Source organism: Rhinolophus sinicus, linkage group LG01, assembly GCF_036562045.2.
Source record: "Rhinolophus sinicus isolate RSC01 linkage group LG01, ASM3656204v1, whole genome shotgun sequence".
In the NCBI taxonomy this organism is placed as follows: Eukaryota; Metazoa; Chordata; class Mammalia; order Chiroptera; family Rhinolophidae; genus Rhinolophus; species Rhinolophus sinicus.
Genome location: NC_133751.1, coordinates 205,962,010 through 205,987,821, shown reverse-complemented (window position 1 = coordinate 205,987,821; position 25,812 = coordinate 205,962,010). Strand labels below are relative to the sequence as shown.

Sequence of the window (25,812 nt, the reverse complement as noted above, 5' to 3'; positions counted from 1 at the left end):
GTCTTTTAATAGGGAGCCAAGGCAAACTCCTGGTGAGGTGAACTAACAACAGTATCTTTCATATTACAGTGAATCATTTAAATAATGGAAGTAATATAAAACATATTACAAAAATAGTCACCCCACCACTGTATAATTGTATAATCCCACAATTAATATGTTGGTTTTTACATGGTTAAAATCATGTAGGAGACTACTCTTTGTATCATACTTTTTTATTTGGTATTTTCACATTAGCAGTTTTCTTCTCTATTTCTTAGATATTATACAGCACATTTCTTCCATTTGGGAAGTGGAAGAAAAGGATACATGAATCCCGTCAATCTCCAGCGTATTTTACTCACTTTCACTCCATGCATTAGGATAGAAAATTAAACTTGTGTTTTATCTTGCAACAACTGCTTTTGTTAATCTGCGTGTTGATGGAAATTTTATTTTCCTTTTCCTTATCCTCCCGGAGCATAGACATATGGAAGAATAAAGATGAGTCAGGGAATTTCCCCCAGGACTATGACCGAGAAATGATCAAAGAAGAGAAACGGAAAGAACTGGAGTCAGAAATCAGGGTGCAGGTAATACATTTATTTCTACTAATAGCAGACCGTTCACTGTGGTGATGATGAATTTTAACAATTTCCTCTCAATAACCAGCCCAGAATTTAAGCTATGTTTAAATGTCGCAAAGAAAACACAAGGCATGCAGAGTCACTTAAAAAAGGTACGTCTTGTATTCACCTAGGTTGATGAGTTGATGAGACAGGAACTGAAAAACTTAAAACTAGCTGTGAACAGAGAAAAGGAACTTCCGGCCAAAACAAGAAAGAAGAAAGGAGGTAAAAATGTGAGTAGTGAATGAGCGTGCAGAGGGATGAGGCCGAGCGCAGATTCAAACCATGAGTCCGGCCGTGTGTCCATGAGTGCTGCCTGGCCGGCTCTGGCTGCCCCCAGGCGGCCTCAGGGGGAGTGCCTGCCTTTCGTGAATCTACCTTGTTTCACCATTTAGCTCTGTGAGTTGTGGGCTCATAACTGGCGTAAACTCAGCTGTCTGGGAATAACCTCCCCCACCTCTCATTCTCTCGTCACTGCAGGTTCCTATTACCCAGGCCCAAGGGATGAGAACCATGGGAAAAGCCAGTGCACGTGCCCCAAATGCTCCCCCCACCTCTCCCTATAGGTAAACGGGAAGGGTACAATATGCAAGTTCTTTATGAAGCAGGGAATCAGATGAATTGAATTTTAAATTGCCACCATCCATCTCATGGTGGTTTAGAATAGCCAGTTGGATCCCAGTATTCAAAGTTCACTTATTAGGTCCCCATGAGATAGTAGGAAATACATATATTAGTCTCTAGCCCCAGTTCCTGGTACAGAGCTCCTGAAACCCTTGTAAATTTCTAAGGATAAGCACACTGGGAGCCTCTTGTTCTAACAAGGAGACTCTGGGTGGACCCTGCATGGCTCCTGGATGGGGCCTGGTGACCAGGAAGACCAAGCCATAATTAAAAGCTTTGAATTTTTGGCCACACCCCCCATTCCCTGGAGAGGGGAGAGGGGCTGGAAATGGAGTATACAGTTGATCATGCCTACGTGAGGAGGCCTCCATAAAAATCCCAACAGTATGGAATTTGGAGAGCTTCCAGAATGGTGAATGCACCCTCATTCCAGGAGGATGACACACCCCAACTTCATGGGGGCAGAAGCTCCTGCACTTGGGACCCTCCCAGACCTTGCCCTACATATCTCTTCCTCTGGCTGTTTGTCTCCATCCTTTATAATATCCTTCAAAATACTGGTAAATGTAACTGTTTCCCTGAACATTGTGAGCCATTCTAACAAATTAATGGAGTCTTAGGAGGGCTTTGTGGGAACCTCCTATTTATAGCCAGTTGGTCTGAAGCGCCAATCTCGATGTCACAGTGTGGTATCGGGAGTGAGTCACAGCATCCAGTCACCACCCTTGCTGATTGCATACTCACCAAGCAACCTTCTGATGAGTTGTTATAATTTCGTGTTGATTTTTCTGTAAGAGGGAAGTCTACAGCGTCTGTTTCTCTTGACAATGACACTTCTCATTATAAATTAATCAACTTACATTACATTAATCAGCTGACATCCCCATGATGACAGCATTGGCCCTGCCTCTCAGAGGCCATCTCTGTCTTGAGTCCCCTCTTGTTGTAATCACAAAAACTTGTAGGATATCAGAGTACCTGGAGAAACCATGAAGATCCTGATGGTAAGAGTCTTCACTGACTCTAGTTTTTGCATTTCCCAGAGTGCTAGCGTATATTAATGAAAACACAAATGCCATATTTAAACAGAAACTTAGAATCTAATTTTAAAAGAAGCAAATGAACAAGACAAGGCTGCCCGCTTTCACCACTTTTATTCAACATAGTTCTGGAAGTTCTAGCCACAGCAATCAGACAAGAAAAAGAAGTAAAAGGCATCCAAATTGGAAAGGAGGAAGTAAAACTGTCATTATATGCAGATGATGTGATACTATATAGAGAGACCCCCAAAGACTCCACCAAAAGACTATTAGAAATGATCAATGAATTTAGTAAAGTAGCAGGATACAAAATTAATATTCAGAAATCAGTTGCATTTGTATACACCACTAATAAACTATCAGGAGAAATCAAGAAATCAATCCTATTTACAATTGCTTCAAAAACGATAAAATGCCTAGGAATAAATTTAACCAAAGAAGTAAAAGACCTGTACTCATAAAATTACAAGACACTGCAGAGCGAAATCAAAGAAGATACAAATAAATGGAAACACATACCATTTTCATGGATAGGAAGAATTAATATAGTTAAAATGTCAATACTACCTAAGGCAATATATAGATTCAACACAATTCCTCTCAAACTGCCAATGACATTTTTCTCAGAAATAGAACATATAATCCTAAAATTTATATGGAACCACAAAAGACCCTGAATAGCCACGGCAATCTTGAGAAATAAGAACAAAGTGGGAGGTATCACGCTACCTGACATCAAACCATACTATAAGCCTATAGTAATCAAAACAGCATGGTACTGGCATAAAAACAGACACATAGATCAATGGAACAGAATAGAGAGTCCAGAAATAAATCCATGCCTATATGGTAATTTAATCTATGACAGTGGAAGCAAGAATTTACATCGGGATAAAGACAGTCTATTTAATAAATGGTGCTGGGAAAACTGGACTTACACCTGCAAAAAGATGAAACTGGACCACCTCCTTATGAGAACAAATTCAAAATGGATTAAAGACTCAAATGTAAGACCTGAAACCATAAAACTCCTAGAAGAAAATATAGGAAGTAAATTTGCAGACATTACCCTGAGTAATATTTTTACTGATATATCCCCTTGGACAAGGGAAGTAAAAGAAAAAATAAACATATGGGATTACATCAAAGTTAAAAGTTTTTTCACAGCAAAGGAACCATCAATAAAACAAAAAAGCAGCCAACTGAATGGGAGAAGATATTTGTCAATGATATATCTGATAAGGGATTAATATCCAAAATTTATAAAGCACTCATTCAACTCATTCAACTCAACACAAAAAAAAAAAAAAAAACAATTAAAAAATTGAGAGAAGACATGAAGAGACATTTCTCTGAAGAGGACATATAGATGTCCAGACATGGAAAAATGCTCAACCTCACTAATCATTAGAGAAATGCAAATAAAAACCGCAATGAGATAACACCTCACTCTGGTCAGAATGGCTATCGTCAATAAATCAACAAACAACAAGTGCTGCCGAGGATGTGGAGAAAAGGGATCCCTTGTGCACTGCTGGTGGGATTGCAGATTGGTGCAGCCACTATGGAAATCAGTACGGAGATATCTCAAGAAGCTGGAAATGGAACTACCTTATGATCCAGCAATTCCACTCCTGGGTATCTATCCAGAGAAACCCAAAACACTAATTCGAAAAAATATATGCACTCCTATGTTTATTGCAGCACTATTTACAATAGCCAAGACTTGGAAACAACCAAAATGCCCATAGGTAGAAACTGGATTAAGAAACTGTGGTACATTTATACAATGGAGTCTTTCTCAGCAATAAAGAAGAATGAAATCTTACCATCTGCAACATTGTGGATAGACATAGAGAACATTATGCTAAGTGAAATAAGTCAGTCGGAGAAAGACAAATACCATATGATCTCACTTATATGTGGAATCTAAAGAACTGAATAAATGAGCAAAGTAAACAAAAATGGTCTCAGAGACATAGAGGAAAAACTGATGGTTGCTAGATGGGAGGAGGGTGGGGATGAGGGAGAAAGGGAAAGGATTAGAAAGAATAGATTGGTAACCGCAAGATTGCCATGGAGATATGACAGTTTGAGGAATATAATCAATAATGTAAAGATTTTGTAGGGTGTCAGATAGACACGTCTTATTAGGGAGAACACTTCATGGACGGTGTAGATGCTTGACCATTGCACTGTACACCTGAAGCTAAAACTGAATAATATTGTATGTCAACTATAATTTAATATATATATAGTCACGGGATGTGGAGTACAGCATAGGGAATAGAGTCAATGGAATTATAGTAGATATATAGGATGTCAGAGGGGCAATAGACTGGGGGAGGGGGCTTATCACTTTGTGAGGGGTGAAATGTCTAACTATTACATTGTTTTGTACACCTGAGACTAATAATAAAAAAAGGAAGGAAAGAAAGAAACAAATAAACGTTCTACTGAAAAATACAGTATCAGAAATTAAGAACTCTTCTAACAGGTTTAACAAGAGCATGAAATCAGGTTGAACTCAATGACAGGTCAATAAGAAATCCAAACTGGAGCAAAGAACAAAGAATACAGAGACCAGAGCAGAGAATAATGACTTACTGCTGCTGACCAGTAGTGAGGCCCTGAGACCACAGGGAATCTGTCTGGACTTCCCTCACAGCAGCAGAAAAATTGGGAGAGTCTCAAATCAGTAACCTAAGCTCCCACCTTGAGGACCTAAAAAAAGACGACCAAAGAAAACAAAGTGAGCAGAAAGAAGAAAATCATAAAAGAAATTAGTGAAACTGAAAACAAACAACAACAAAAAAACAGAGAAAATCAATGAAACACAGCTGGCTTTTTGAAAATAATTAAAATTGATAAACCTCTAGTAAGACTGACAAAGGGAAAAAGAGAGAAGACACAAATGACCAATATCAGGAATGAAACGAGATATCACTACTGACTATAGGTATTAAAAGAATATTAAGGGAACATCACAAACTACCCTGCTCACATGATTTGACAACTTACACGAAATGGGCTCACTTCCTTCAAAACACAAACTACCACAATTTACCGAATATGAAATAGTTTGACTAGCCCTACAGCTATTAAGGAAGTTGAATTTGTATTGAAAACAATGCCCCAACTGGAATTTCCAGGCCTAGACGGTTTCATTGGAGAATTCTACCAAATGTTTAATTTGGTGACATGATTGTCTATTCAGAAAACCCCAAGGAATCTACAGAGTAACTCGTAGAAACTCCTAGCTTCATTCAGCAAGTTTGTAGGATACAAGGTGAACATACAGAAATCAATTGTATTGCTATATACTAACAATACGATTGTGCACCAAAATTGTGCAACAGATGTGCACCGAAATTTAAAATATCATTCAAAAATGATATCATTTAAAATCATTCAAAAATGAAATGCTTAGGTGTAAATCTAACAAAATATGTATAGGATTTGTGAGCTAAAACTACACAGTACTGATGAAAGAAATAAATGATCTAAATATATAGACATACCATGTTCATGGATTGGAAGACAAAAGATAGTAACGGCACCAATTCCTTCCACATGGATGTACAAGTTCTTACCAAAACCCCAGAAAGATAGTTGATAGACATAGACAAGATTATGTGGAAATGTATGTAGAAAGACAGTGGAACTAGAATAGCTAAATCAGTTTATAGAAAGAGGAGTAAAGTGTAAAGGATCCATCTGCCAGATTTCAAAGCATATTGTACAGCTACGGTAATCAAGACTGTGGTATTGGTAGAGCGATGGACACGCAGATCAACGGAACAGAACACAGAGCCCAGAAACAGGCCCACACGAATTTGCCAGAGGATGGGAGAAACTAGATGACTTACACATTATTGGTGGAAGCAAAATGGTATCACTAACTACTCTGCAAAAAGTTTGGCATTTCTTGAAAAACAAACATGCAGTTACCATACAACCCAGCAACTGCACTCATGGCTTTTATTTCAAAAGAATGAAGACTTACACAGAGAGAGAGAGAGAGAGAGAGAGAGAGAGAGAGAGAGAGAGAGAGAGAGAGATTGATTTATAGCACTTTAATCAATTCATAATAGCCCAAAACTGTAAACTGCAATCAAAAGGAATAAACTATTGATACATAAAACAATCTGTACAAATTTCCCGAGAGTTATGATGCATGAAAAGCAAAAAAGTTATATGATTCTGTTGATGTCACATTCGCAAAAGGACAAAACTATAGAGATAGAGAACAGATCAGTGACTTCAGGGGTGAAAGGTGGGGTGGTCGTGGCAGGGAAGTGAGTGCGCCTCTCAAAGGGCCGGTGGGACCTCTGGGTGGTAGAAATGCTCTGTGTCTTGGGTATGTCAGTGTCACTGTCGGTATTCTGATTGTGACCAGTAGTTCCGCAAGATGTCACCACTGGAAGAAACCTGGCAAAGGGTACACGGGAGTTCTCTGTGTTATTTCTTATAAATGCATGTGACTCTACCAGTATCTCAAGATTTTTAAAAATTAATTTTTACAACACGGAACGACACAAATGAAGTATAGCTGTGTGCCACCACAGACGTGCATCTTGCAATCAGAATATTGACTGAAAGAAGCCGGACATAAAAGGGTTTACAGTGTATAATTCCAGGCAACACAAATCTGCAGAGACGTCAGAGGGGTTGTCACCTACAGACTGAAAAGCAGCAGGTGAGAGAGTTCAAGGGGATGAAAACACGTCCTATATTTTGAACTGGGTGGTGGTTATGTGGTTATCTGTAAAAAGTCAATGTAGAAGTTAATCAGTCTGTCCATGGATATAGTTTACATAACCTATACTGCAATAAGAAGAATGAATGAATGAGGAAGTGAACATGGAGCAGAGAAAGAGAGTAGAGAGCTAAGAAAGGGCCCGGTGATCAGTGCTGTGTGGCAGTGGTCATGAGCCGCCTGAGGAGGCCTGAGACAGAAGACAAGCTGGGAGAAGACGGGGGCCTTCCCTTCATTTCCAGGCCTTACCAGGCTGGAAAAACTTCATACACTGTGCTGAGGAATTTTAACTCCATCCTGTGGGCACTGGAAATTGTCAACAGAATGGTGAATCGATCGGCCCTATTTTAAAAGATTTGGTGCCGGGTGCTAGAAGAGAGAGGTGACTGGGTACCAAAGTCACAGGTAGATTGATGGCCTGTACACACGACACTCACCCTTTGTAGCATGCTGTGCCAGAGCCCAGGAAAACAGAACCAGAATGCTCGGGGTTTCGCAGTGGTGACCTCCCTTCCTCTCTATCCAGGGACATGTCCCATAGCAACTTGGGGCTTTCCAGGCCAATCCCCACGTTCGTGAAAACACTGCTTTCTCACCACAACATATTCACGTACCAGGGTTCACTTCTCACCTCTCCTTTCCCACCGAGCACCACCGCCCAAATCCATCTTCCCTAGCTAATTTCCAGAGCTCGTCCCCTTCTGGTGTTTTCTAAGTTGTTGGATATTTCCGTTTTCTTCCAGGAAAAGAAAGGGAAGAAAGGCAAAAAAGAGAAAAGAGGGAAAGATAAGGATCTGACGGCTGACAGGTGAGGAGTGTCCTTGTGTTGTTGTAATGCGTGTGAGAAGTGGCGGGGTGGGGTCACCCCAGAGGAGAGCATGGGACACAGCATACGTCCTCGGCCGTGGCCTGGCACAGGGGCCCCCTGTCTGGTACACCACACCCCCGTCATGCTCCAGGAGTGTCCTGGGAAAGGCTGGGCCTCTGTGCTGTCCTGTACAACAGGCACCGTCTTACACAGGAAGACACCAAGGCAGTGGGCCCAGAAGGCAGACACGGGCCCCCATCACTTCTCAGCTCATGTGACATTTTTTAGGGCTTAAAATGTATGGGGTGCTTAAGATGTAGCATCCTGACCAAACTTTTGAGGGAATGCTGAAACTCTGAGTTCCTCGAGGGTGGACTCAATTCATAGTGACCTTCACATCCTGGGGCCCAGCCCACCAAGCACTTCTAGAAGCTTGTTGAAGGGAGGGATGAGCTTTAGGCTCATGAAGGGATATTCCGTTTCCTCCAGCTTCATTGGCTGGACTTCAATATTCATCAGTAATTTTAAATCCTCATTTTTTTTCAGTGCTTTTACCATTGGAAGTAAATAGTGCCCAGGGTTTCAAGGAATTTAATTAAAATCCCTAATACATGAATATCAGAGATGGTTTTGAAGGAATGCTTTTCTTCCCATGGGTTTTGCTCCCCGTGGGTCCCAGTGGTACATTCCTAAACTCTGAGAGAAGATCCATGAGACAGGAAGCCAGCCAGGATCTGTCCATGTGGAGAGGAGACCAGAGCATCCCAGAGCTCGTGCCCACACTAGGAGCCCAGCCAACAAGCTCTGGAAAGACAGCCTGACAGGGCGTGAACTCTGGCTCTGCAGAGAAAAGGCTCCCACGGGGGATCGTAGAGGGAGGAGCTGCAGGTTCCCCGTTTGAGGTTCTGTTGTGTGGGGAAAGGTTTAGAATCAACATGCTGTGGCTGACTGCTGCCTAAGAGGGGCCTGGTAGGCATTCTGAGATTCAGGCGCCCAGTTCCTGAGGGAGGCCCCACCCACCTGCCCCCATCACGGACACCACCTGGGGGTACCAGGAGCTTCTTAGTCCCTTCCCTGGAGGAGGGTCCAGCCCGTGCATACTCACCGTGCCACAGGTGTCTTTTATAGCTTCTCTGTGCCGTTTTTCTCCTTTGTCCTTACATTAGTTCCAAAACCAAGTGTAGTCTTTCAGGAGAGAAGATCTCACTACGTGCCTTATCCAGTGACAAACCAGAGTTGGAACCACAGCTACCAACATGACCCTCCATGAGGTTAAAATCACTCATGTGTATTCTCTTGCACTAAAAGTATCGCTTTACTGAATAAAATGCTGCTTTAACAGTATAGATCACACACGTGTAGATGGTGGACAGCATCCATTAGACGCTGAATGTATTCTTGGCGTGTGCTTCTTTGCAGCTGAACGCTCAGAAATGGGCTGTAAGCCATTCTCTAGTGACAGGGAGAGAGACCAGTAGTATTTTATTCACTTTCATGCCCCAAAGTACAGAAATACTTGGTCATCTGATTCCTAGAAGACTTCTTAGTTTAACTTTAAAGACTCCGTGTCACTAGACTAGAGCTAGTTCTGCCAAGACACTGACAGACAACTTCCGTTTCTGTCACCAAGTTAATATAAACCTTAACACCAGTATTTTCATTAAAGTTCAAGGTAGTTTTGAAGTTGAAAATGTTGTATTCCATGACAAAACTTTATTCACTAGAAAGATCCAGTGAATCTTAATATATTGTTTTGATTATTTTACAGAACCTTCTTCTATTTTATGTTAATATTTTATGCATATATGATGTGTTTATAATAAATCAGTGTTCAAGCTAGAATACTACAGTCGACATTTCCTTGATATAGGTCAGATACTGTTATCCCAAATCCCATTACAATTGAAACTTTTTTTTTCTCAGAGGAAGATACACTATTTTAAATATGTTTAGCAGAATAACATTCTAGTCGGTCAAAGACTGATCATTGAATTAACATTTATCTCAATGGCATTTGGCTTGAACCTAACTGATATTCTTGAGTCTGTTTTAATCACACTAACCTGGATCTGGGAACAGCCAAAGAGCTGTTTAAATATAGTCGTGTTTACAATTCTTCAATCTAAAGAAAGACTCGGGTAGGACCAAAGCGTAAGGCTCCTACAAACGAAAAGGGAAAAGACAAAACATCTCAATGGATTATGCCAAACAATATTTGAACTTGACCTATGTGAATTCCTGCAAGCCAAGCCCTAGTTGATTTCATTGGGAGTTTCATTCATCAAGTGGAATAGTAAGTATCTCCATTTTTTTCCCCTCAATTAGTATAAATTACCCGTGTGCTGGCTATACGCCCAAGGCCCTCTTAGAGAAGTGGTTTTGACATTTGTAAACACTATGGAAAAGGACAACATTCTCCTAAAAAATCATCACACTCACAGCTTTAGACGTTTTTGTCTTTCATGTTAGAATTATTTCCCCTATAAGCCTTTGTTCTTTATGCATATTTCTTTTAAACTAGTATGCTATTGGCTTAAAAGGAAACATCAATTTCATGAAGGATTAATGATCTATATACTACGGCTTGCAGATGCTAACTGAATATATAATTATGAGCCCATTGCGTTACTATTATCGGGTAATTTCTAATTCACATTTGTGCCATCATGAAGACTGATGAAAGGGCAGCCTGCAGGAGTCATAGCTGGTCTCAGATGCCCAAAGAAACTATTCTTATGCATGGAAAACATCAGCTAGACATACACATGGATGGGTGAAAGTATTGTTTCGAAAAAGCCTAATTTATCCCCAAATTATAGAAATGCCTCAAAAATCTATTTAGATACAAATGTACTTTGAAATAGATCTGGTTAAAGTTCTCTGCATTTGCGCTGATGAACAGAAACGCTGCTGGTTTTGGGGTGTGTGCTCATGGAATCGATGGCCGCTCTTTCCCCAGGTCCATTGAATCTCTGTACAAGGAGCTGGTGGAGGAAGGGCTCCTGATCCAGTCTCTGAAAGTCAACCTCTCCGATTACATCGGTAAAGTACACAAGGAATAATGCACGTGTGTGGCACATATGTCACCCCTTGGGTTTTGAGGTCCCAACAGCTGGAAGTACGTTCCATTTGTGGTTTTGTCCAACCCAAAACCTGGCCCATCGTGGCTTGTAGTGTGTGTTGGATTGCATTGATTTGAATTTGTTCTGTGCTATGAACAAATGGGTCCAGCTGTCTCCCCTAATGTGGTAGAAGCAGGTTTTCGAACCTACTAGCAAGGTTCTTTCTGGCACAAGGTGAATCCTGTTTACCTAAATGCCCAGGGGGTAGCACCTGCTGCCTCCACAGCTCAGTCCTGCTGGAAGGAGTTCCTTCCAGAAGGGGCCACCACGGAAGTAGTTGGGAAGAAGGTAGTCCCAACTACCTTCTTTTATTTTTTGAAATAAATTTTATTTTTATTTTTTGCTGTGTTTTTCTTTTATTTTTTGAAAAACAAGATGACCTGAAAACACACTTAAAGCTTAAAACTCTTCATAATCCTACCACCGTAATCAGCTATCATTTTCACTTCCCTGCATCTATAATGGACATGGACATTCTCCTACTAACCACAAAAAGATAATCACACTCAGAAAATTCAACATTAATATGATGCTATTAGCTAAAATCGAATTAATCGTCAATTTCCCCAATATCCTAATAATGTTTTTATAAATGTTCGTCTTTCTCAATCCAAAATTAAGTCAAAGGCCCTGGATATGATGGTCATATCTTTTTAGTCACTTTTCACTCCCTTAATTCAGGACAATTGCCAGCATTTTCAGTCTTTCACAATGTTGACATTTTTAAATAGTCTGAACTGTTTTACAGACTGTCCTTCAACTGAATTGGTTTGACCATTTTCTCATGACTTGATTCAGGTTAAACATCTTTGACAGGAAAACTACACAGGTGATATTGTGTCCTCAGCATTTCACACTGGGGACACACGATGCCACTGTGTCCCATCTCTGTTGATGTTAGTTTAATCACTGGTGAAGGCGCTATTCCCCAGATTGCCTCTTGTAAAGTTTCGTGTTCCTCTTTGTCATTAATGGATAATCTTGGGTGGGGGTCAGGTACTTTGAGGGTCTGGAGAGTCTGCTTTCAGGCATCTGAAAGGTCTCAGCATTGCTGATGATTTTCGCCTGCGTGGATGATTGTTGTGGTGGTTGTAAAATGGGGTGTTCTCTTTCTATCACCCCTTCCATATATTTATTAGGTACCATTCTTCTAGAAAGAGATTTCCCTCCTTTGAAAAGTGTTGCAGTATCAGTGTGGACGAATGGATTGTCTCTTTTTTTTATCGTGTTATAATCCCTTTTCACCTTATTCATTTTGATGTTTACATTGACCCAACATGAGCCTGTGGGAAGAAGAATGCTGACATTTCCCTTTGATCAAAACAAATGATTACTTTAATCCCCTTGAAAGAAAGCCACATTTCCTTGTTGAGGGCTTGGACGAGCCTCCGTATTTTCTAACACTGTAAGAATTTTGCCAGACTATATGTTGAAATATGTGTTGGGTTTATATTTATCTTATGTGTTTCTTGTCCAAGTATTATAGGATTTTCTTGTGGATTCCTTTGATTCTGTTTTGTTAATTCTGTTAATATTGCAAAAGTCACATTTTTCACAGAACCTCTTGTGCTTGGGACCTCTGAGTTCTCTTCTTGTCGGCTTTCTCCTTCCATATTATGTCTGTTTTGTTCATGAGTGGATTCCCACTGCTTAGTGTGGTACCTGGCACATGGGAGAGCCTCAGAAAAACTAATCGACCTGTTTCTCATCTTCTTATTGATTTCTCGTTCTCTTGGACTTTTTCAGTGTTCTGTCTGTCCAGGCTGTATCTTTAAGATGCCTAAAGTCAAACTGAATGGGATCAGCCATTTAGAGTGACTTCAAGTGAAAATGTCCCAGTCTAACAAAATGGTCAGATTGCCACAAGGGCTGTCTCCCTTTGGTCTTTTCCATGTTGTCTTTATTTTTATTTTTTTCCAGTTAAGATCCTTAGTTAGAAAGGTGGCAGCGGATCTTCCTAAATCAACTCTCAAAAAAATAGACAGAGCAACTAGATAGCAAAAACAGAAACCTGTGGACATTTACACCAAAACAAAATGACAAAGTTTCCCCTCAAATACCAACGTGCAAGCCACTGGAAACACAGAACAGAAGAACTCCAAAATAACCAGTCAGCACTCAGTGGGAAGTACAGCGGGCCGAGGTACTAACTGCAGGAGACACTGGGCCCCTTCAATTGCACAGGGATGCACAAGGATAAAATCAGGAGGCATGTCGGCACTCGGGAATCCAACCTGTCTTCACTCTTAAAAGTGACCTATACTGAGAAGAAAGTCTGTGGGCCAGAATTACAATTGAGCAGGACAAAGACAGTAGAGATGAAAGAGAGAGAAGATCCAGAAAAAATTGGTGACGGAGAACAGAACCAGGACATCTGAAAAAACAAGCCGACACACTTGTAACATATATGAAAACAACCTAAGCGGGGGCTCCATGAAATTTTAAAATCTATCCTGAACCAAACTTTCTTCTAAAAATACAGGAATATTAACTCACATAAATTTAAGCAATGGAAAAGTTCAAGGTCAAAGTCCATGCAAAGTTTCTAAGGAAAAGAAAGAATAAGGAACAAATTAACCTCTCAAAAAGGCACGCGTGTAAAGCACACATTAACTAAAACCTACTCTTTCAAGCCAGGCTAATGTATGTTAATAAAATTATAGGAGATACATAAGAATATATCAAATAGTATTAGAAAAACTCAGAAATTCAAGGACTATTAGAAATAAAGGGAGAAATTATTTTAGAAAAAACTAAATTATAATGAATGAAGTCAACAAGTAATGTTTCAAGAGAAATAAAATGTGAAAGGCAGAAATTTTTAAAATAAAACTGAAATAAAGAACAAGATTAAAAAGATGCAAATGGCTTTCCTTTCACCATGGTGGCTGCAGCCATGAGTATGCTCAGACTTCAGAAAAGGTTTGAATCCAGTGTCCTTCGCTGTGGCACACAGAAGGTCTGGCTGGACCCAACGAGACGAACGGCATCGCCAATGCCAACCCCTATCAGCAGATTTGGGAGCTGATTAAAGACGTGCTGGTCACCCGGAAGCCTGAGTTCGATGCCAGAAAAACACCTCAGCCCACAGGAAGGGCAGGGATATGGGCAGAGGTAAGCAAAAGGGTACTGCCAGCGCTCCAATGCCTGAGACAGTAACCTGGATGAGGAGGAAGAGAAATCTTCGCCGACAGCTCAGAAGACCATGAACCTAAGAAGACAGACGACCACATGTATCACAGCCTGTGTCTGACAGTGAAAGGTAACGTGTTAAGAAACAACCGATTCTCATAGAACACATCCACAAGCTGAAGGCAGACAAGGCTCACAAGAAACTTCTTGATGACCAGGTAGTTCTAAGTCTAAGGAAGCCACAAGCACCGGGAAGAGTGGCTCCAGGCCAAGAAGGAGGAAATCATCAAGAGTCTGTCCAAGGAAGAAGAGACCAAGAAATAAAGCTCCACCACGCTTACCTGTACATAGTGGCCTGTACTGAAACTCAGTTCTTCTAGCCATTTTCCAGTGCATAGATCGATCGCTCAATAAAATAGCCTTCATCTGCATAAAAATGGATGTAAATGAAAGTAACAAATAGTAAAGACAGGCAAAGAAGATCCAACGTACAAATAAAAGGAGCCCCTGAAAAAGAAAGCCAAAGCAAAGGAACAGAGCAAATGCTAAGAACTATTATTCATGAAAACAGAAATGCAAACCACAGAATGAAAGATCTCTCTGTACCTGAGGACATCAATTCCAACTGACCAACACCATGACATAGTCTAATAAAAGTACCAGACTTTAAAGTAATGGGGGAAAAAAATCCTTTTTTTCATCTATGCAACAAAAAATGGTCATCTAAGCAACAAAAAAAAATGGCTTATAATGGGGAAAAAATTAGAATATCATCACACTTTTCAACAGCAACATTTTATACCAGAAGTAAATGGCATGATATATTTCAAATGCCCAAGGACAGGAAATAAGATCCAAAGATTTTATGCCCAGCCAGATTTATTTTCAAATACACAAGACACAAACTTATAAATATGTAGGAACTCAGGATATTTGCCCCATGAGCCCCTCCTGAAGAATCTACTAAGAAGGAGCTGTATGTAGACAACCAAAAATGACCAGAGAGACTGGAACACAAGTGCTGGTGGGAACATTCAGTCTATACTTACTTTTAAAACTCAGTGCGGGCTACGAGGGAGTGAGTGTAATGGGTAATGGGGATGTGCTCTGACAAGGTGAATATAACACAACCATCAAAAATGGGGGAGGAAGAATTAGCACACACACATGAAAATTTAACCGTTTTTAGTTATCGTAGGTGGTATTGAATGCATTGGCTTTGTTATAAGATTGTGTGTATAATGTAATGTGGGATCAAACAAATGAGAAATTCTATGATAGCCTATGATGCCTTGTGTCCTTGGAGACTAATATTCTCCCTGGCTAGAATGGAGATGACAGATGGAATATGAAAGTTCAATAAAAGCGTAGAATCCTGAATATGAACTGGAAATTCCTGAATTAGCATGCACACACGCACACTCACACATTCACACACCTGTGTGATGGCAGGGTCACTGCACCTCCTGCCCTGGCAGGCAGCAGCATCACTGGCCTCAGTTTCTCCCAGTGGTGCCATCTGCCCTGTGCCAGAGTTCATCTGACTGAGCGTTTGTACCGTCAGTGTTCTCTAATCTCGCCGACAATCTTCCCTGAGTGTAACTGTTTATCTCACAGATTGTAGGAAAACTTTGTTTGTCCTCAAAGCCTTATTCAGCCTTTTTTCTTGTCTATAGAATCTCCTCCTGGCACATGATTCCTCATCCTTCCTTAATCTAAGAAGTTCGGTCCTATTGGCAGAGCTGTGCCACACAGAGGCTACTTCAGTCCCATTCTTGGCCCCCCAGCTTGAGATCTGATGCAGAGGAGCAGCCAGCTGGAAGAGAGCTTTCATGTCTGGGCAGTCATTTAACTATTGATTGCTGGCTCCCCTACCCATTTCTGATTCTGGCACAGACCACCCGAGGCTGCGGGGACACTTCTCCAGCCTGGCACTGTGGCCTTCCCAAAGTAGGGGAGCCTTTCCTGACCAGCTAACTAGAGGGAGGCTGGACAGTTCCCACCTGCCTCTGGAAAGTGCCCTGTTCTTAGTGCTCTCCTTCCTGCATGCCTCCAGGGCACAGGGCTGACGCCCACTGCTCAACGACCAGCTGACCAGCTCTCTCTCCCAGGCTGGGAAAAGTCTCCACCTTCCCACCTTCTGAAGGATGCTTGTCCTTTATGTAAGATGTCTGTGCCCCAGTTTCCACAGTTGTGAGGAAAAGAAGAGCTACTGCCTCATTAAATTGCTGTGAATGTTTAATGAGTTAGGAGATGGGGCCCGTGAGGCGTGCTTGGCACAGAGCTAGCTGTTGTCCCTGCCGTTGCTGGCAGTGGTGGTCTCTCCCGGCCTTGGGTGGGCTCGGGTTTGCCAGTAAAGGACTTGTGACTTCTTGAGCCTCTATGTGCTTCCTTCTCTGTCCATGTCACAGAAGCACGAAGCACCAAGAGGGCTGGCCACTGTTTAAAAGGGAGATAAAGGAAGACCAAAAACAAACTAACAATTGCCTAAATGATCCAGCCCGCTCATGGTCCAGTAACTGCATTTGGGGGGAACATGACCCAGGCCACTGTCAGTCTCCCATTCTCCTTGGCTTTCAGAGCCTGCCCTACACAAGAGAAGACTCAACAGGTTCCCAAAGAGCTCACCTTCGAAGGTGTGACTTACGTGTTTACGTATGAAAACATCAGGAGCTTGGGAATGTATAAATGGGACAAAAAGGTATCCTGGGGCCGCTCTCTGTTGACTCATTCTGGAAGCCGGGCAGCCTGTGTCCAACTTAAGTCTCATAAACAAGTCAGTGCCCCTGGACTGTAATCATCTCGCATGTGTCGCAGTCCACACAGTTAGAAGACGGTGCCATGTGTAGTCGTCGTAGTCCCTGGGGGAGGGCCAGGGACATCCTTGTGCTGGGGGAGGGGAGGCCCAACGACCAACAAGCATCATCTCTTCTTGGGGCCGCCTGTGTCCTCCCACCCCTTTTCTTTGAGTAACTTATTTAAGAAGCTAGCAGTGTTTTTTATAAATTGTTTATATGCAATCTCTTTTTAATGCTGTGTGAGGTAGAAGGAAATCATAGAGGCTGATTCCACCTTTATTTCTCAATTTTTTTTTTCTTATGATTTTTTAACTGTGCTTTGTATGTTCCTTTCTCTTCCATTTCATACTCACTCTTTAGTAGCGGGCGAGGGCCGCTGTTACTAGTCCCACGTACTGAGGGGCTTGCACTGCAAAAATGTTGTCTCACAGCTCTAGAGGCCGAAAGTCCATGGTCAAGGTGTCGGCAGGATTGGCTCCTTCTGCAGGCGCTGAGGCAACGTCTGTTCCTTTGCTGCAGCCCCAGAACTCCTTCCCGCTGGCCCTCTCCTCTCTCCTGCTGCCTGGACCCATCAGTCCTCCCGGCCCGGACGCCCAGCTGCCCTCAGGCTCCGGTGGCCTACACTGACCCCATCATTTCGTCCCTCCTCTTGTCCCTTGGTGGTTTGTTGGCAGTCCTCGGCATGTGCAAATGGCCCCTTATTAAAGGACTACCCACCTTGATGACCTCAGCTTAACAGCAGCAACCCTAGTTTCAAATAAGGTGACATTCTGAGATGCTGGGGGTGAGGACTTCACCCAGGGATTTAAAGGGGACGCCATCCACCCCATAACACTTCCTCTGCTCCTTTTCCTTCCATTGCGCTAGACCTCCTGGCCCTTTTTCACACCCTCTATCTCAAGTACCTTTCCAGCCGCCATGTCCCTCCTCCCTCCCTTGTGGAAGAGCTGGTGGCGCAGGGAATGCTGAAGTTTCTGAGTTCTGACCGAGTAGATGGAACAGGCTGGTGGCATCCATGTTCTGCAGGAACAAACCATGGTAACGTGCTTTCAGAATGAATCTCGTCGCGTGGCAAACAGCCCGGACTAGTTGTGTCCTTCACTCCGTCGGAACCGACACCCATTAATTCAACCTAATCTAGTTTGTGTAAACAAAATCTGTTCGGTTCCAGCAGATACAGTGCATTGGATATTAATATGGAGTTACTTAAGCAGGGAAACGGGAATCACTTTCACATCACCTCTAATGTCATGTTTACCGCAATAAGCGCTGGATTTAACGGTGTCTACAGGACCTCTTCCTACTCTCAGTGAAGGCGAAATTAACCACTGTTCTATTTATTACCTGCTCATTAAAAAGCGTGGGGGTTGGAAGCCATAGCAGAAGCTGTCATTATCTGTCATTCTCCCCACCAGTACCCACTGCCCTTGCCAAGGACGGCCTTTTTCACGTGGAGGCTTTGAAAGGCCACCCTCCACAACGGAACAGTCATTGTACCTGGGTTTTAATTCCAGTTTTCTTCGCATTTCAAAATGCTTTAAAGCTTTCAATATTTTCAGTATGTCATACACATACACATGTGTATTTTTTTGCAGTATTTTTGTACACACATAAATGTATTTGTCGTACAAATATAGCATCAAAAGCTCGGCAAGCTCCATACTTGTTATAGGAAGAAAGAGTCAGGGAAAAAATAAACGATCATTAAATATTTTTACTCCAGAATCAGGTAGAAAAAAAGAGAGAACCTTATGAGCATGGAAAGGTCCCTCCTCTTGACAAATGGAGACAGCCAAACTAATTTTCGTGGTGACCTTATCTAAATTAGTTAGAAAATAACCCTTCAGATTTATGACTAGTTACAATTAAGCCCTTTGATGCCTTCTAATTAAACCTGTAAAGATTTATTTCCGTATTATTCCTTTGGTGATCCTTTAAAAATGATAAAAATGTAAATGAATATGACCCTCAAAAAGAGAAGCTTCTATTTATCCTAAATTAGACTCATATCCGTCCTTTCCAATGACTGCATTTAGGTTCAGCTTTACACCACTCCAATGCAGATATCACATCACGAGCTTAAGTCATTTATTTTTGAAGTTTGTGTAAATGTTAGACAGAATCTCTTGGAATACAAATTCAACAGAAAACTTCTGTCTTGGAGTCTTATCTGTATGTCCCTCATTTCAGAATGTTGGCCCACTTCACACACGCAATATTCAAAGGGTGTTTTCAGAACCACGATGGGGTTGGTGTGCTTCTCAGCACACTTACTACAGTACATAGTACTTACTGTACTTACTACTTACCACACTCAGCCCACTTGCTGCACCAGCACAGCAGGACTTTCGTGACTGCAGTTGTTCTTCAAGCCTTTCTCTGAGGAAAGATGTGTTCTTCTTCTGACCCTCCTCATGCCACTATATTTGCTCAGAAATGTTTAATTCATTCTGTGTTAAATTTGCAAGTGCCAAAATCATGCAGCTCAGACCAACATAGTTTCCCACTCATTTGTCCTCTGTTTCCTTTCTCCCAGGTGAGTACAGCTACCTGGGAACCACTCTTCGCCAGGTAGCCATAGAACCCATGCCTTCCCTGCTGGATGTCAGACAGCTCATCGCCCTGTACGGGATCTTGCCACTAGGTAAAGGCTTCATGTGCCCTGCTGTGCCTTTTCTAGAATGAGGGGTGCTCCACCGGCTGCTTTGACAGTGTCTTCCTGTGTCGTCAGCATGCACTGAGGCTTAACTCTTCCCACCAGGAATTTTGAGTGAAGCTAGTTTGCTGGCCATAGCGAACCCCAGAGCACCCCGAAAGGCACTCCCCCGGGAGCACCTCTGAGCGCCTGCTTCACATTCTTGGCGGAAGTTTCTGTCGACAATCATCTGAAGAGATAACAGCCCAAGGGGCACCTGCAATTAAAATTTCCCAGATTAGACAAAGAGCTAAGGTCGCGTCTTGCCTCTTACACACAGGCTTCTGCTACTAGGTCCTTAAACGAACCCGCCCTTTGGGAGTCAGTGATCGTGTGTTTCATGCATCGAAGGAATCGAGGCTGTGCGGTTTTCACTGAAGTCCACTTTTAACTGCCAAATGAGATTCAGTCTCGACCTTTCAGACGCTGGGACTGGAGCTCTGCGGTATGCTGAGAGGTACTGGAGAGGCAGGCTCTCTGACAGAGACAGCTGCTCCTCTCACTCACTCTTGCTTTTATTTTTTGTGACTTTAATATGTCTGACCTGTGTCAGCGGAGGCAGAGGAGGGAACTCCAGCCAGCCTGTGCTCTGACAACAGTTCTGAAATAGATATCCCTCCTTGTTTAATTTGCTTCACAATGAGATAGGAAGAGTTTGGACACTTAGAATATTCTTCTACTTGGACTTAACACGTTGTGTACGGCGGGGTTTAAATCCCTCGTGAAGATTCTCGTGATCCGTACGCAACGTGTTAAGTAAGTACTTGACCGACTAACAAGAATTAGTCCATTCCTCTCTTAGTAAATTGAGGTAGTAAGTAAAGAAGTAGTAAACTTGGGGTTGACATAAATAATATACTGTGTTTCCCTGAAAATAAGACCTAGCCGGACCATCAGCTCTAATATGTCTTTTGGAGCAAAAATTTATAAGACCCGGTCTTATTTTAATATAATATAGACCGGGTCTTATATAAGATAATATAGGACACAGTCTTACATAAGATAATATAAGACCGGGTCTTATATTAATTTTTGCTCCAAAAGACGCATTAGAGCTGGTGGTCCAGGTAGGTCTTATTTTCGGAAAAACACAGTATACAGAGAACATAAACAAATAGCTAGTACTCTGGGGCTCCACATAATTTGGGATCAACACAAGAAATACATAATATCTCTGGGTCCGTGTAAATTACAAAATGAATAGATTGGCTCCTCAGATGTCGTCACAGTGTAACTAACAGAAGGCAATGGAGCTGAGAAGAGCAGGAGCTGACACGTTTCTAAGGAAACGAGGAAACGCCTAACAAGTCAGGGTGTGGTGTGTTTGCCTCCTGGGCACATGGATAGAAGGTGATGTATGTCGTTTTCCAAGCTGCTTGAAGGCATCAGGAGAAGGGTGCTCAAGAAGCACCCGGCCTGGACCCTCCTTTTGTCAACGAGGAACCCCAAGTCCCTTTGGGCTGCTGACCTCCCCAGGCCCCAGAGCAGGCGGGCGTTTGTTTTCATGACCAGTGTGCATGTTTGCAATGCACAACCAAGACGGACAGAGAAATCATTTAAATTTCATACATTACAGAAAAGAATGTGTTTCTTGGCCCCGATTGTTCAGGTCACCACTGCCAGGACTAACCAACTGGTCCACTGGGCAGAGGGCACTGAGGACACGTCAAGGCCACTCTCCACCCCAGCCAGGTGACACAGTCTCCGTTGGCCTTAGCCTGGGCTCCAAGGACAAGGTCTGAGCTTTCAGGACGCCCTGGATGATAGCGGAATGCCCAGGAAGCATCTGGTCAGCGTCCACTCTCCTTCCCGGAAATGCTCCTGTGCCCCGGAGCCCTGGAGGGAGAAAAGGAAGGGAGGAGGGCATTTACGAAGCAGAAACAGCTTGCAGGGAGTTTTACGTAAATTGTTTCGTTTCCCAGCAGAACCCATCAGGTGGACCTTGAACCCGTTTTTCCAGATGAGTAAGCCTTTCAGAGTCCAAGGTTAGGAAGGGGCAGAGCTGGGCTTAGGACAGGGACCTCCTTGTGACGCTAATCCTCCGAAAATTGAAAAGCCTGGAAATTTACTCTCTTAGTCATTCTACATATTTTTTTAAAACTGCCACTGGAAGTTGAGACGGGCAGGAAGAGCCATGGACACTGTGGCGGGTGTGTCCCCATCAGCGCCCTTGCTCCTCCCCCACCAGCTGTCCAGAGGTCAGAGAGGCCCCGGGTGCAGACACCTTCCCAGACCACCCTCTTTACATCTCTGAGCAACGTTGGTGACCACCACCTTCTTTCTGGAAAATCACTGCCCTGGAGTAAACGCACACCTCCTCCTGGGTCTCCCCCGCCCCTGGCCCCTCCCTTCTGCTACCCCCTCCCCTGATTCTGTCTGTCCTCGCCTCCCTCCACCCTTCTCAGGGACCTCTCCCCACCTCCTGGCTTCAGTCAGCACCTTGGGCAAATCTGCAACCCCAACCACCTTCCAGGGACCCCTACAGCTGATATCAGTCTCCCTCCCCACCTCCTCGCTGTCCGCTGCCAGTCAGCATTACCTGCCACTCCCCCAGGACCCCTGCCTGATGCCCCACACCAGGCCAGCCGTCACTGTGCCCTCCTCACTTGGAATCTTCTCAGAAGTCCCCTTCATGGCATGTTCCAACTCTGCCTGCTCTTCAGAGGCCAGCTCCAAGGCTGCCGCCTATGGGAAGTCCAACCTGGACCACCCCCACCTCACCGCCCCCCCACTGAGCCCCAAGTTGGATTTAGTTTCTTCTCTGAACTCTGTGGCTCATGGGTCTTAGCACTATTTGCCTCCCATTCTAGTGATACCCACTCAGGGTTAGGTCCTCTCCTGCCACAAACTCCTTACAGCAATTCCTGACTCTTCACATTGGAGCCCTGATGGCCCCCGAGCAGGGCCAGGGACAGAGCAGCCCTCGCTCGGGACCCAGGTATTGATTAGGAGACCCACTGAATGGCGGCGCTCTCCTGTCATGACAAACAGGGTCTCCTTTATCCCGCACTCACCACAGGATTTCATTTCCTTTGAAAGAGAACTTGCTCCAAACTGTGTTACACGTTTATGTGGAATACGTTAGGTAACCATGAAAACTGTTCCTGATTATTTGGTAAATTCCCAATATCTTCTCAATTACACAAGAAAGAAAAGAAGACGAGCACAGCACTCACTGTCATAGTGATGTAGTCACAGCTGCTCAGGAAGCGCCCAGGCGTTGACCAAAAGCAAACCAACGTGCTCGAGGATGGTCCTATCACAGCACCTCCCAGGACTTAATTCCGCCAACTTTGTATAGAATTACTTAGCCCCACCCTATGCTCCACTTGTGTTCAGGACAATGGAAGACGCCAGAGCCCAAGTCGCCATCTGGGCTCCAAGGAGATGGACAATGAGTGACAGTGGGCAGGACATTGGACCTCTGAGTCACTTCATTAGCAAGTGTCAGGTTGACTCTGCCCTACTGACAGCTGGAAAGAGGGCAGAGGAGGGAAGTGCCGCGCCTGCCACAGATCTTGGTTTTTCCCTTCCTTTCCTAAGAATCGCTAAAGGACACTTCTCAGCCCTCCTTCCCACCCACCTCCACATTCTCTTCTCAAGCTTCCAAACGATGTAATGCTGCTGCTGACAAGCAGACAAATCCCATCTCTCCTCCCAAAATATGCCAGAGGTAAGTTATTGCAGGAATGTTCTTTAAAATTATGAGTTTGGGGAAAATTCCAGGGTGAGGGGTGGAGGAGAAGCAACGTGTTGAACACCCAAGGAGACCCTCTGGCTCCACCACAAGCCCTGACCTACAAATCAAAGTGTCGCAGAGCCAGCGGAGCCAGGAGGCGTGCTTCTGGCTAAAAGTGCTCCCGACGCATTCATCACTGTTGCAGAAACGGGGGTCACGCGGTGGAGTCGTGGCCCTGAGGAATCCTAGTCTAAGAGCCGCTGCCTCTGGCTTTTTCAGGTTCCGCAGCAGTGCACGAGAAAGCCCCTTTGGTGAGGTCCCTGCTGCTGGCCGGGCCGTCGGGGGTCGGGAAGAAAATGCTGGTCCATGCCATCTGCACCGAAACGGGCGCCAACCTCTTCGACTTGTCCGCGGCTAACATCGCCGGGAAGTACCCAGGCAAAAGCGGCCTCCAAATGATGCTACATGTGGTCCTCAAGGTAGTTATGATGGTTCCTGGGGCCGTTCTCCAACCTTTCAGGTTCCATTTTCACGTCCTGTAGTTCATCTTCTTAAGCCAGCGAGCACAGGCCCCGGTGGGTAACTTCCTAGGCTGGCACGAGCATCCCTCTTCGACGTCCCCGTTGCGTCCTCCTGCACATTTTTAGTCACTGCATCTGGCTGAGCATCGCGTGATTCTAAATATCTTCTGTCTTTGCATAAACACTGTGCCATGCACACCAGCCTCCTTGTGCCACAGGAAGCCTTTCTGAAATGCTCGCACATCTCGTTGGAAACTCAATCCAGTGTCTTCTTTTCCGCCCACCTCCCTTCACTAACAGCATCAGACATTTGCACTGGGGAATAGATAGGCTCACGAGGTGTGCGTTGCCGAGCTGTGGTCCCTCTGCACACCAGCTCCTCACACAGGTCATAGGGAGAACCCCAGGAAGCTAAGCCAACCGCGGTGATGCAAACGCTCCTTTTATCTCCGGGCCAGAGAGCAGGGTTCCTAAAAGACCCATTCACCACCCAGCTCTGTGATCTCAGATAAGCCCTCATCTCCCTGGGTCTTTGTTCTATCATCCCCAAAAATGAACGAGTCAGCCCAAGTGATACTGAGGCGATCTGTCAGCCCAAAAATCAGTGATTCTCTGATACAGTTTAGATATAAATGATGATGGTGATAGATAGGAGATAGATAGATAGATAGATAGATAGATAGATAGATAGCTAGATAGATAGATAGATAGATACACACAATATACAAGGGTGACCAACTTTTAAATCATTTTGATACAGAATATTTCTATGTAATATCAAAACCACAGGATTTCATTTTTATTTGGCCGAGCACCTTGGGGTTGGCGTTATGCTGTCCGGTTCACATTTAGTTGCTAGAATGCCAGGTAAGCCAGCCTCGACTATGTCAAAGCGTCCATGTAGCAAGGACTGTTGGCAGCAGATCCCAGCGCTGTGTCTCCTTTCGCGGGCTCTAAAGCACGGGACCAGCTTGTCATACACAGTTGCTCAAAGGAATCGCTCCTTTCTCGCACCATCCTAACAGCCACAATGACAAAGGAGGGCGGTGGGGTTCCTTCCCCGAACCACATGACCCCAACACTGCGGTGAGGTAGGACATTCCCAGTTCGCCTTGTCTCCCTTGCTTGTCCTGAAGGAATCTGTGGAAAGAGACTTTTGTATAGCTAGGAGGTGGGAGCAGAGGAAGGTGGGCAGGGAATAAAAAAGGCCATTAATCTATTTAACAGAGTATTTCACAAGGACCCAGTAATCCCCAACCTTCTGTTGTGACATTGAACCTTCCCGACAGCCAGGTGAAGGGTTCATCGTCATCCCAACAAACAGAGAAAGAAACGGGCTCTAGAGGTTAAGCAACTTGCCCAAGGCCACCAAGGCCAAGTGGCTGAGCTGGGATCCAAACCTGGGTTCTTCTCTTCTTTATCTTCCTGCACCATTTTATTAAGGCAAAAAATATATACAATGACATGCACAAATCTTAAGTATATATTTTAAGTGTGAGCTTTTGAAAAATGCACACAACTGTGTAACCACCATTTTCATGTGCTTTTTGGTCCCTTGCATGACTTTTCTTTCTTAGTGTCTGTTCCAGTCATTTGCCTAGTTTTCACTGGACTGTTGGTCTTGGGGTTACAAGGGTTCTTCATGAATTCTGGATGCAGCTTCTTTGTCGGACATCTGAATTGCAAACGTTGTCTCACCTTCTGGGACTTGCTTATTCATTTTTTCATTTTTCTTTGTTTACTTGTCCTATCAACTGCTCAAAGGCAGTGTTAAAACTCCAACCGGGATTGTGGAATTTTATGTTTCTCCTATTAGTTGTGTCAGTTCTGCCCCGCATGTGTTGAAGCCCTGTTGCGAGAGGCGTCACATGTAGGAGGTTATATCTTCCTAGAGGGTGGTTTTGTCACTAGGAAATGTCCCTTTTTGTCTTGAAGTCCTACCTAACCTTCTATGATTAGAGCCACGTCAGCTTCCTTCCGACTGTTACTTTCAATGTCTTTGTAGTGAAAGTGCATTTCTTCCATG

At 43.7% G+C, this 25,812-nt stretch overlaps 1 protein-coding gene and 1 pseudogene across 2 annotated transcripts in view; both read left to right on the top strand.

The window, feature by feature from the left end:
• Positions 1-25,812, top strand: part of DRC11 (dynein regulatory complex subunit 11) — a 136,597-nt gene that overhangs the window by 81,925 nt on the left and 28,860 nt on the right. For both annotated transcript variants that reach the window (XM_074315581.1, XM_019740868.2), the window contains 6 exons: positions 466-572; positions 740-841; positions 7,775-7,839; positions 10,799-10,881; positions 19,428-19,535; positions 23,545-23,744. In XM_074315581.1, coding sequence (XP_074171682.1) covers positions 466-572; positions 740-841; positions 7,775-7,839; positions 10,799-10,881; positions 19,428-19,535; positions 23,545-23,744 — 665 coding nt within the window. The remainder of the gene's footprint in view (positions 1-465; positions 573-739; positions 842-7,774; positions 7,840-10,798; positions 10,882-19,427; positions 19,536-23,544; positions 23,745-25,812) is intronic.
• LOC109452145 (large ribosomal subunit protein eL19) lies at positions 13,858-14,492 on the top strand (annotated as a pseudogene).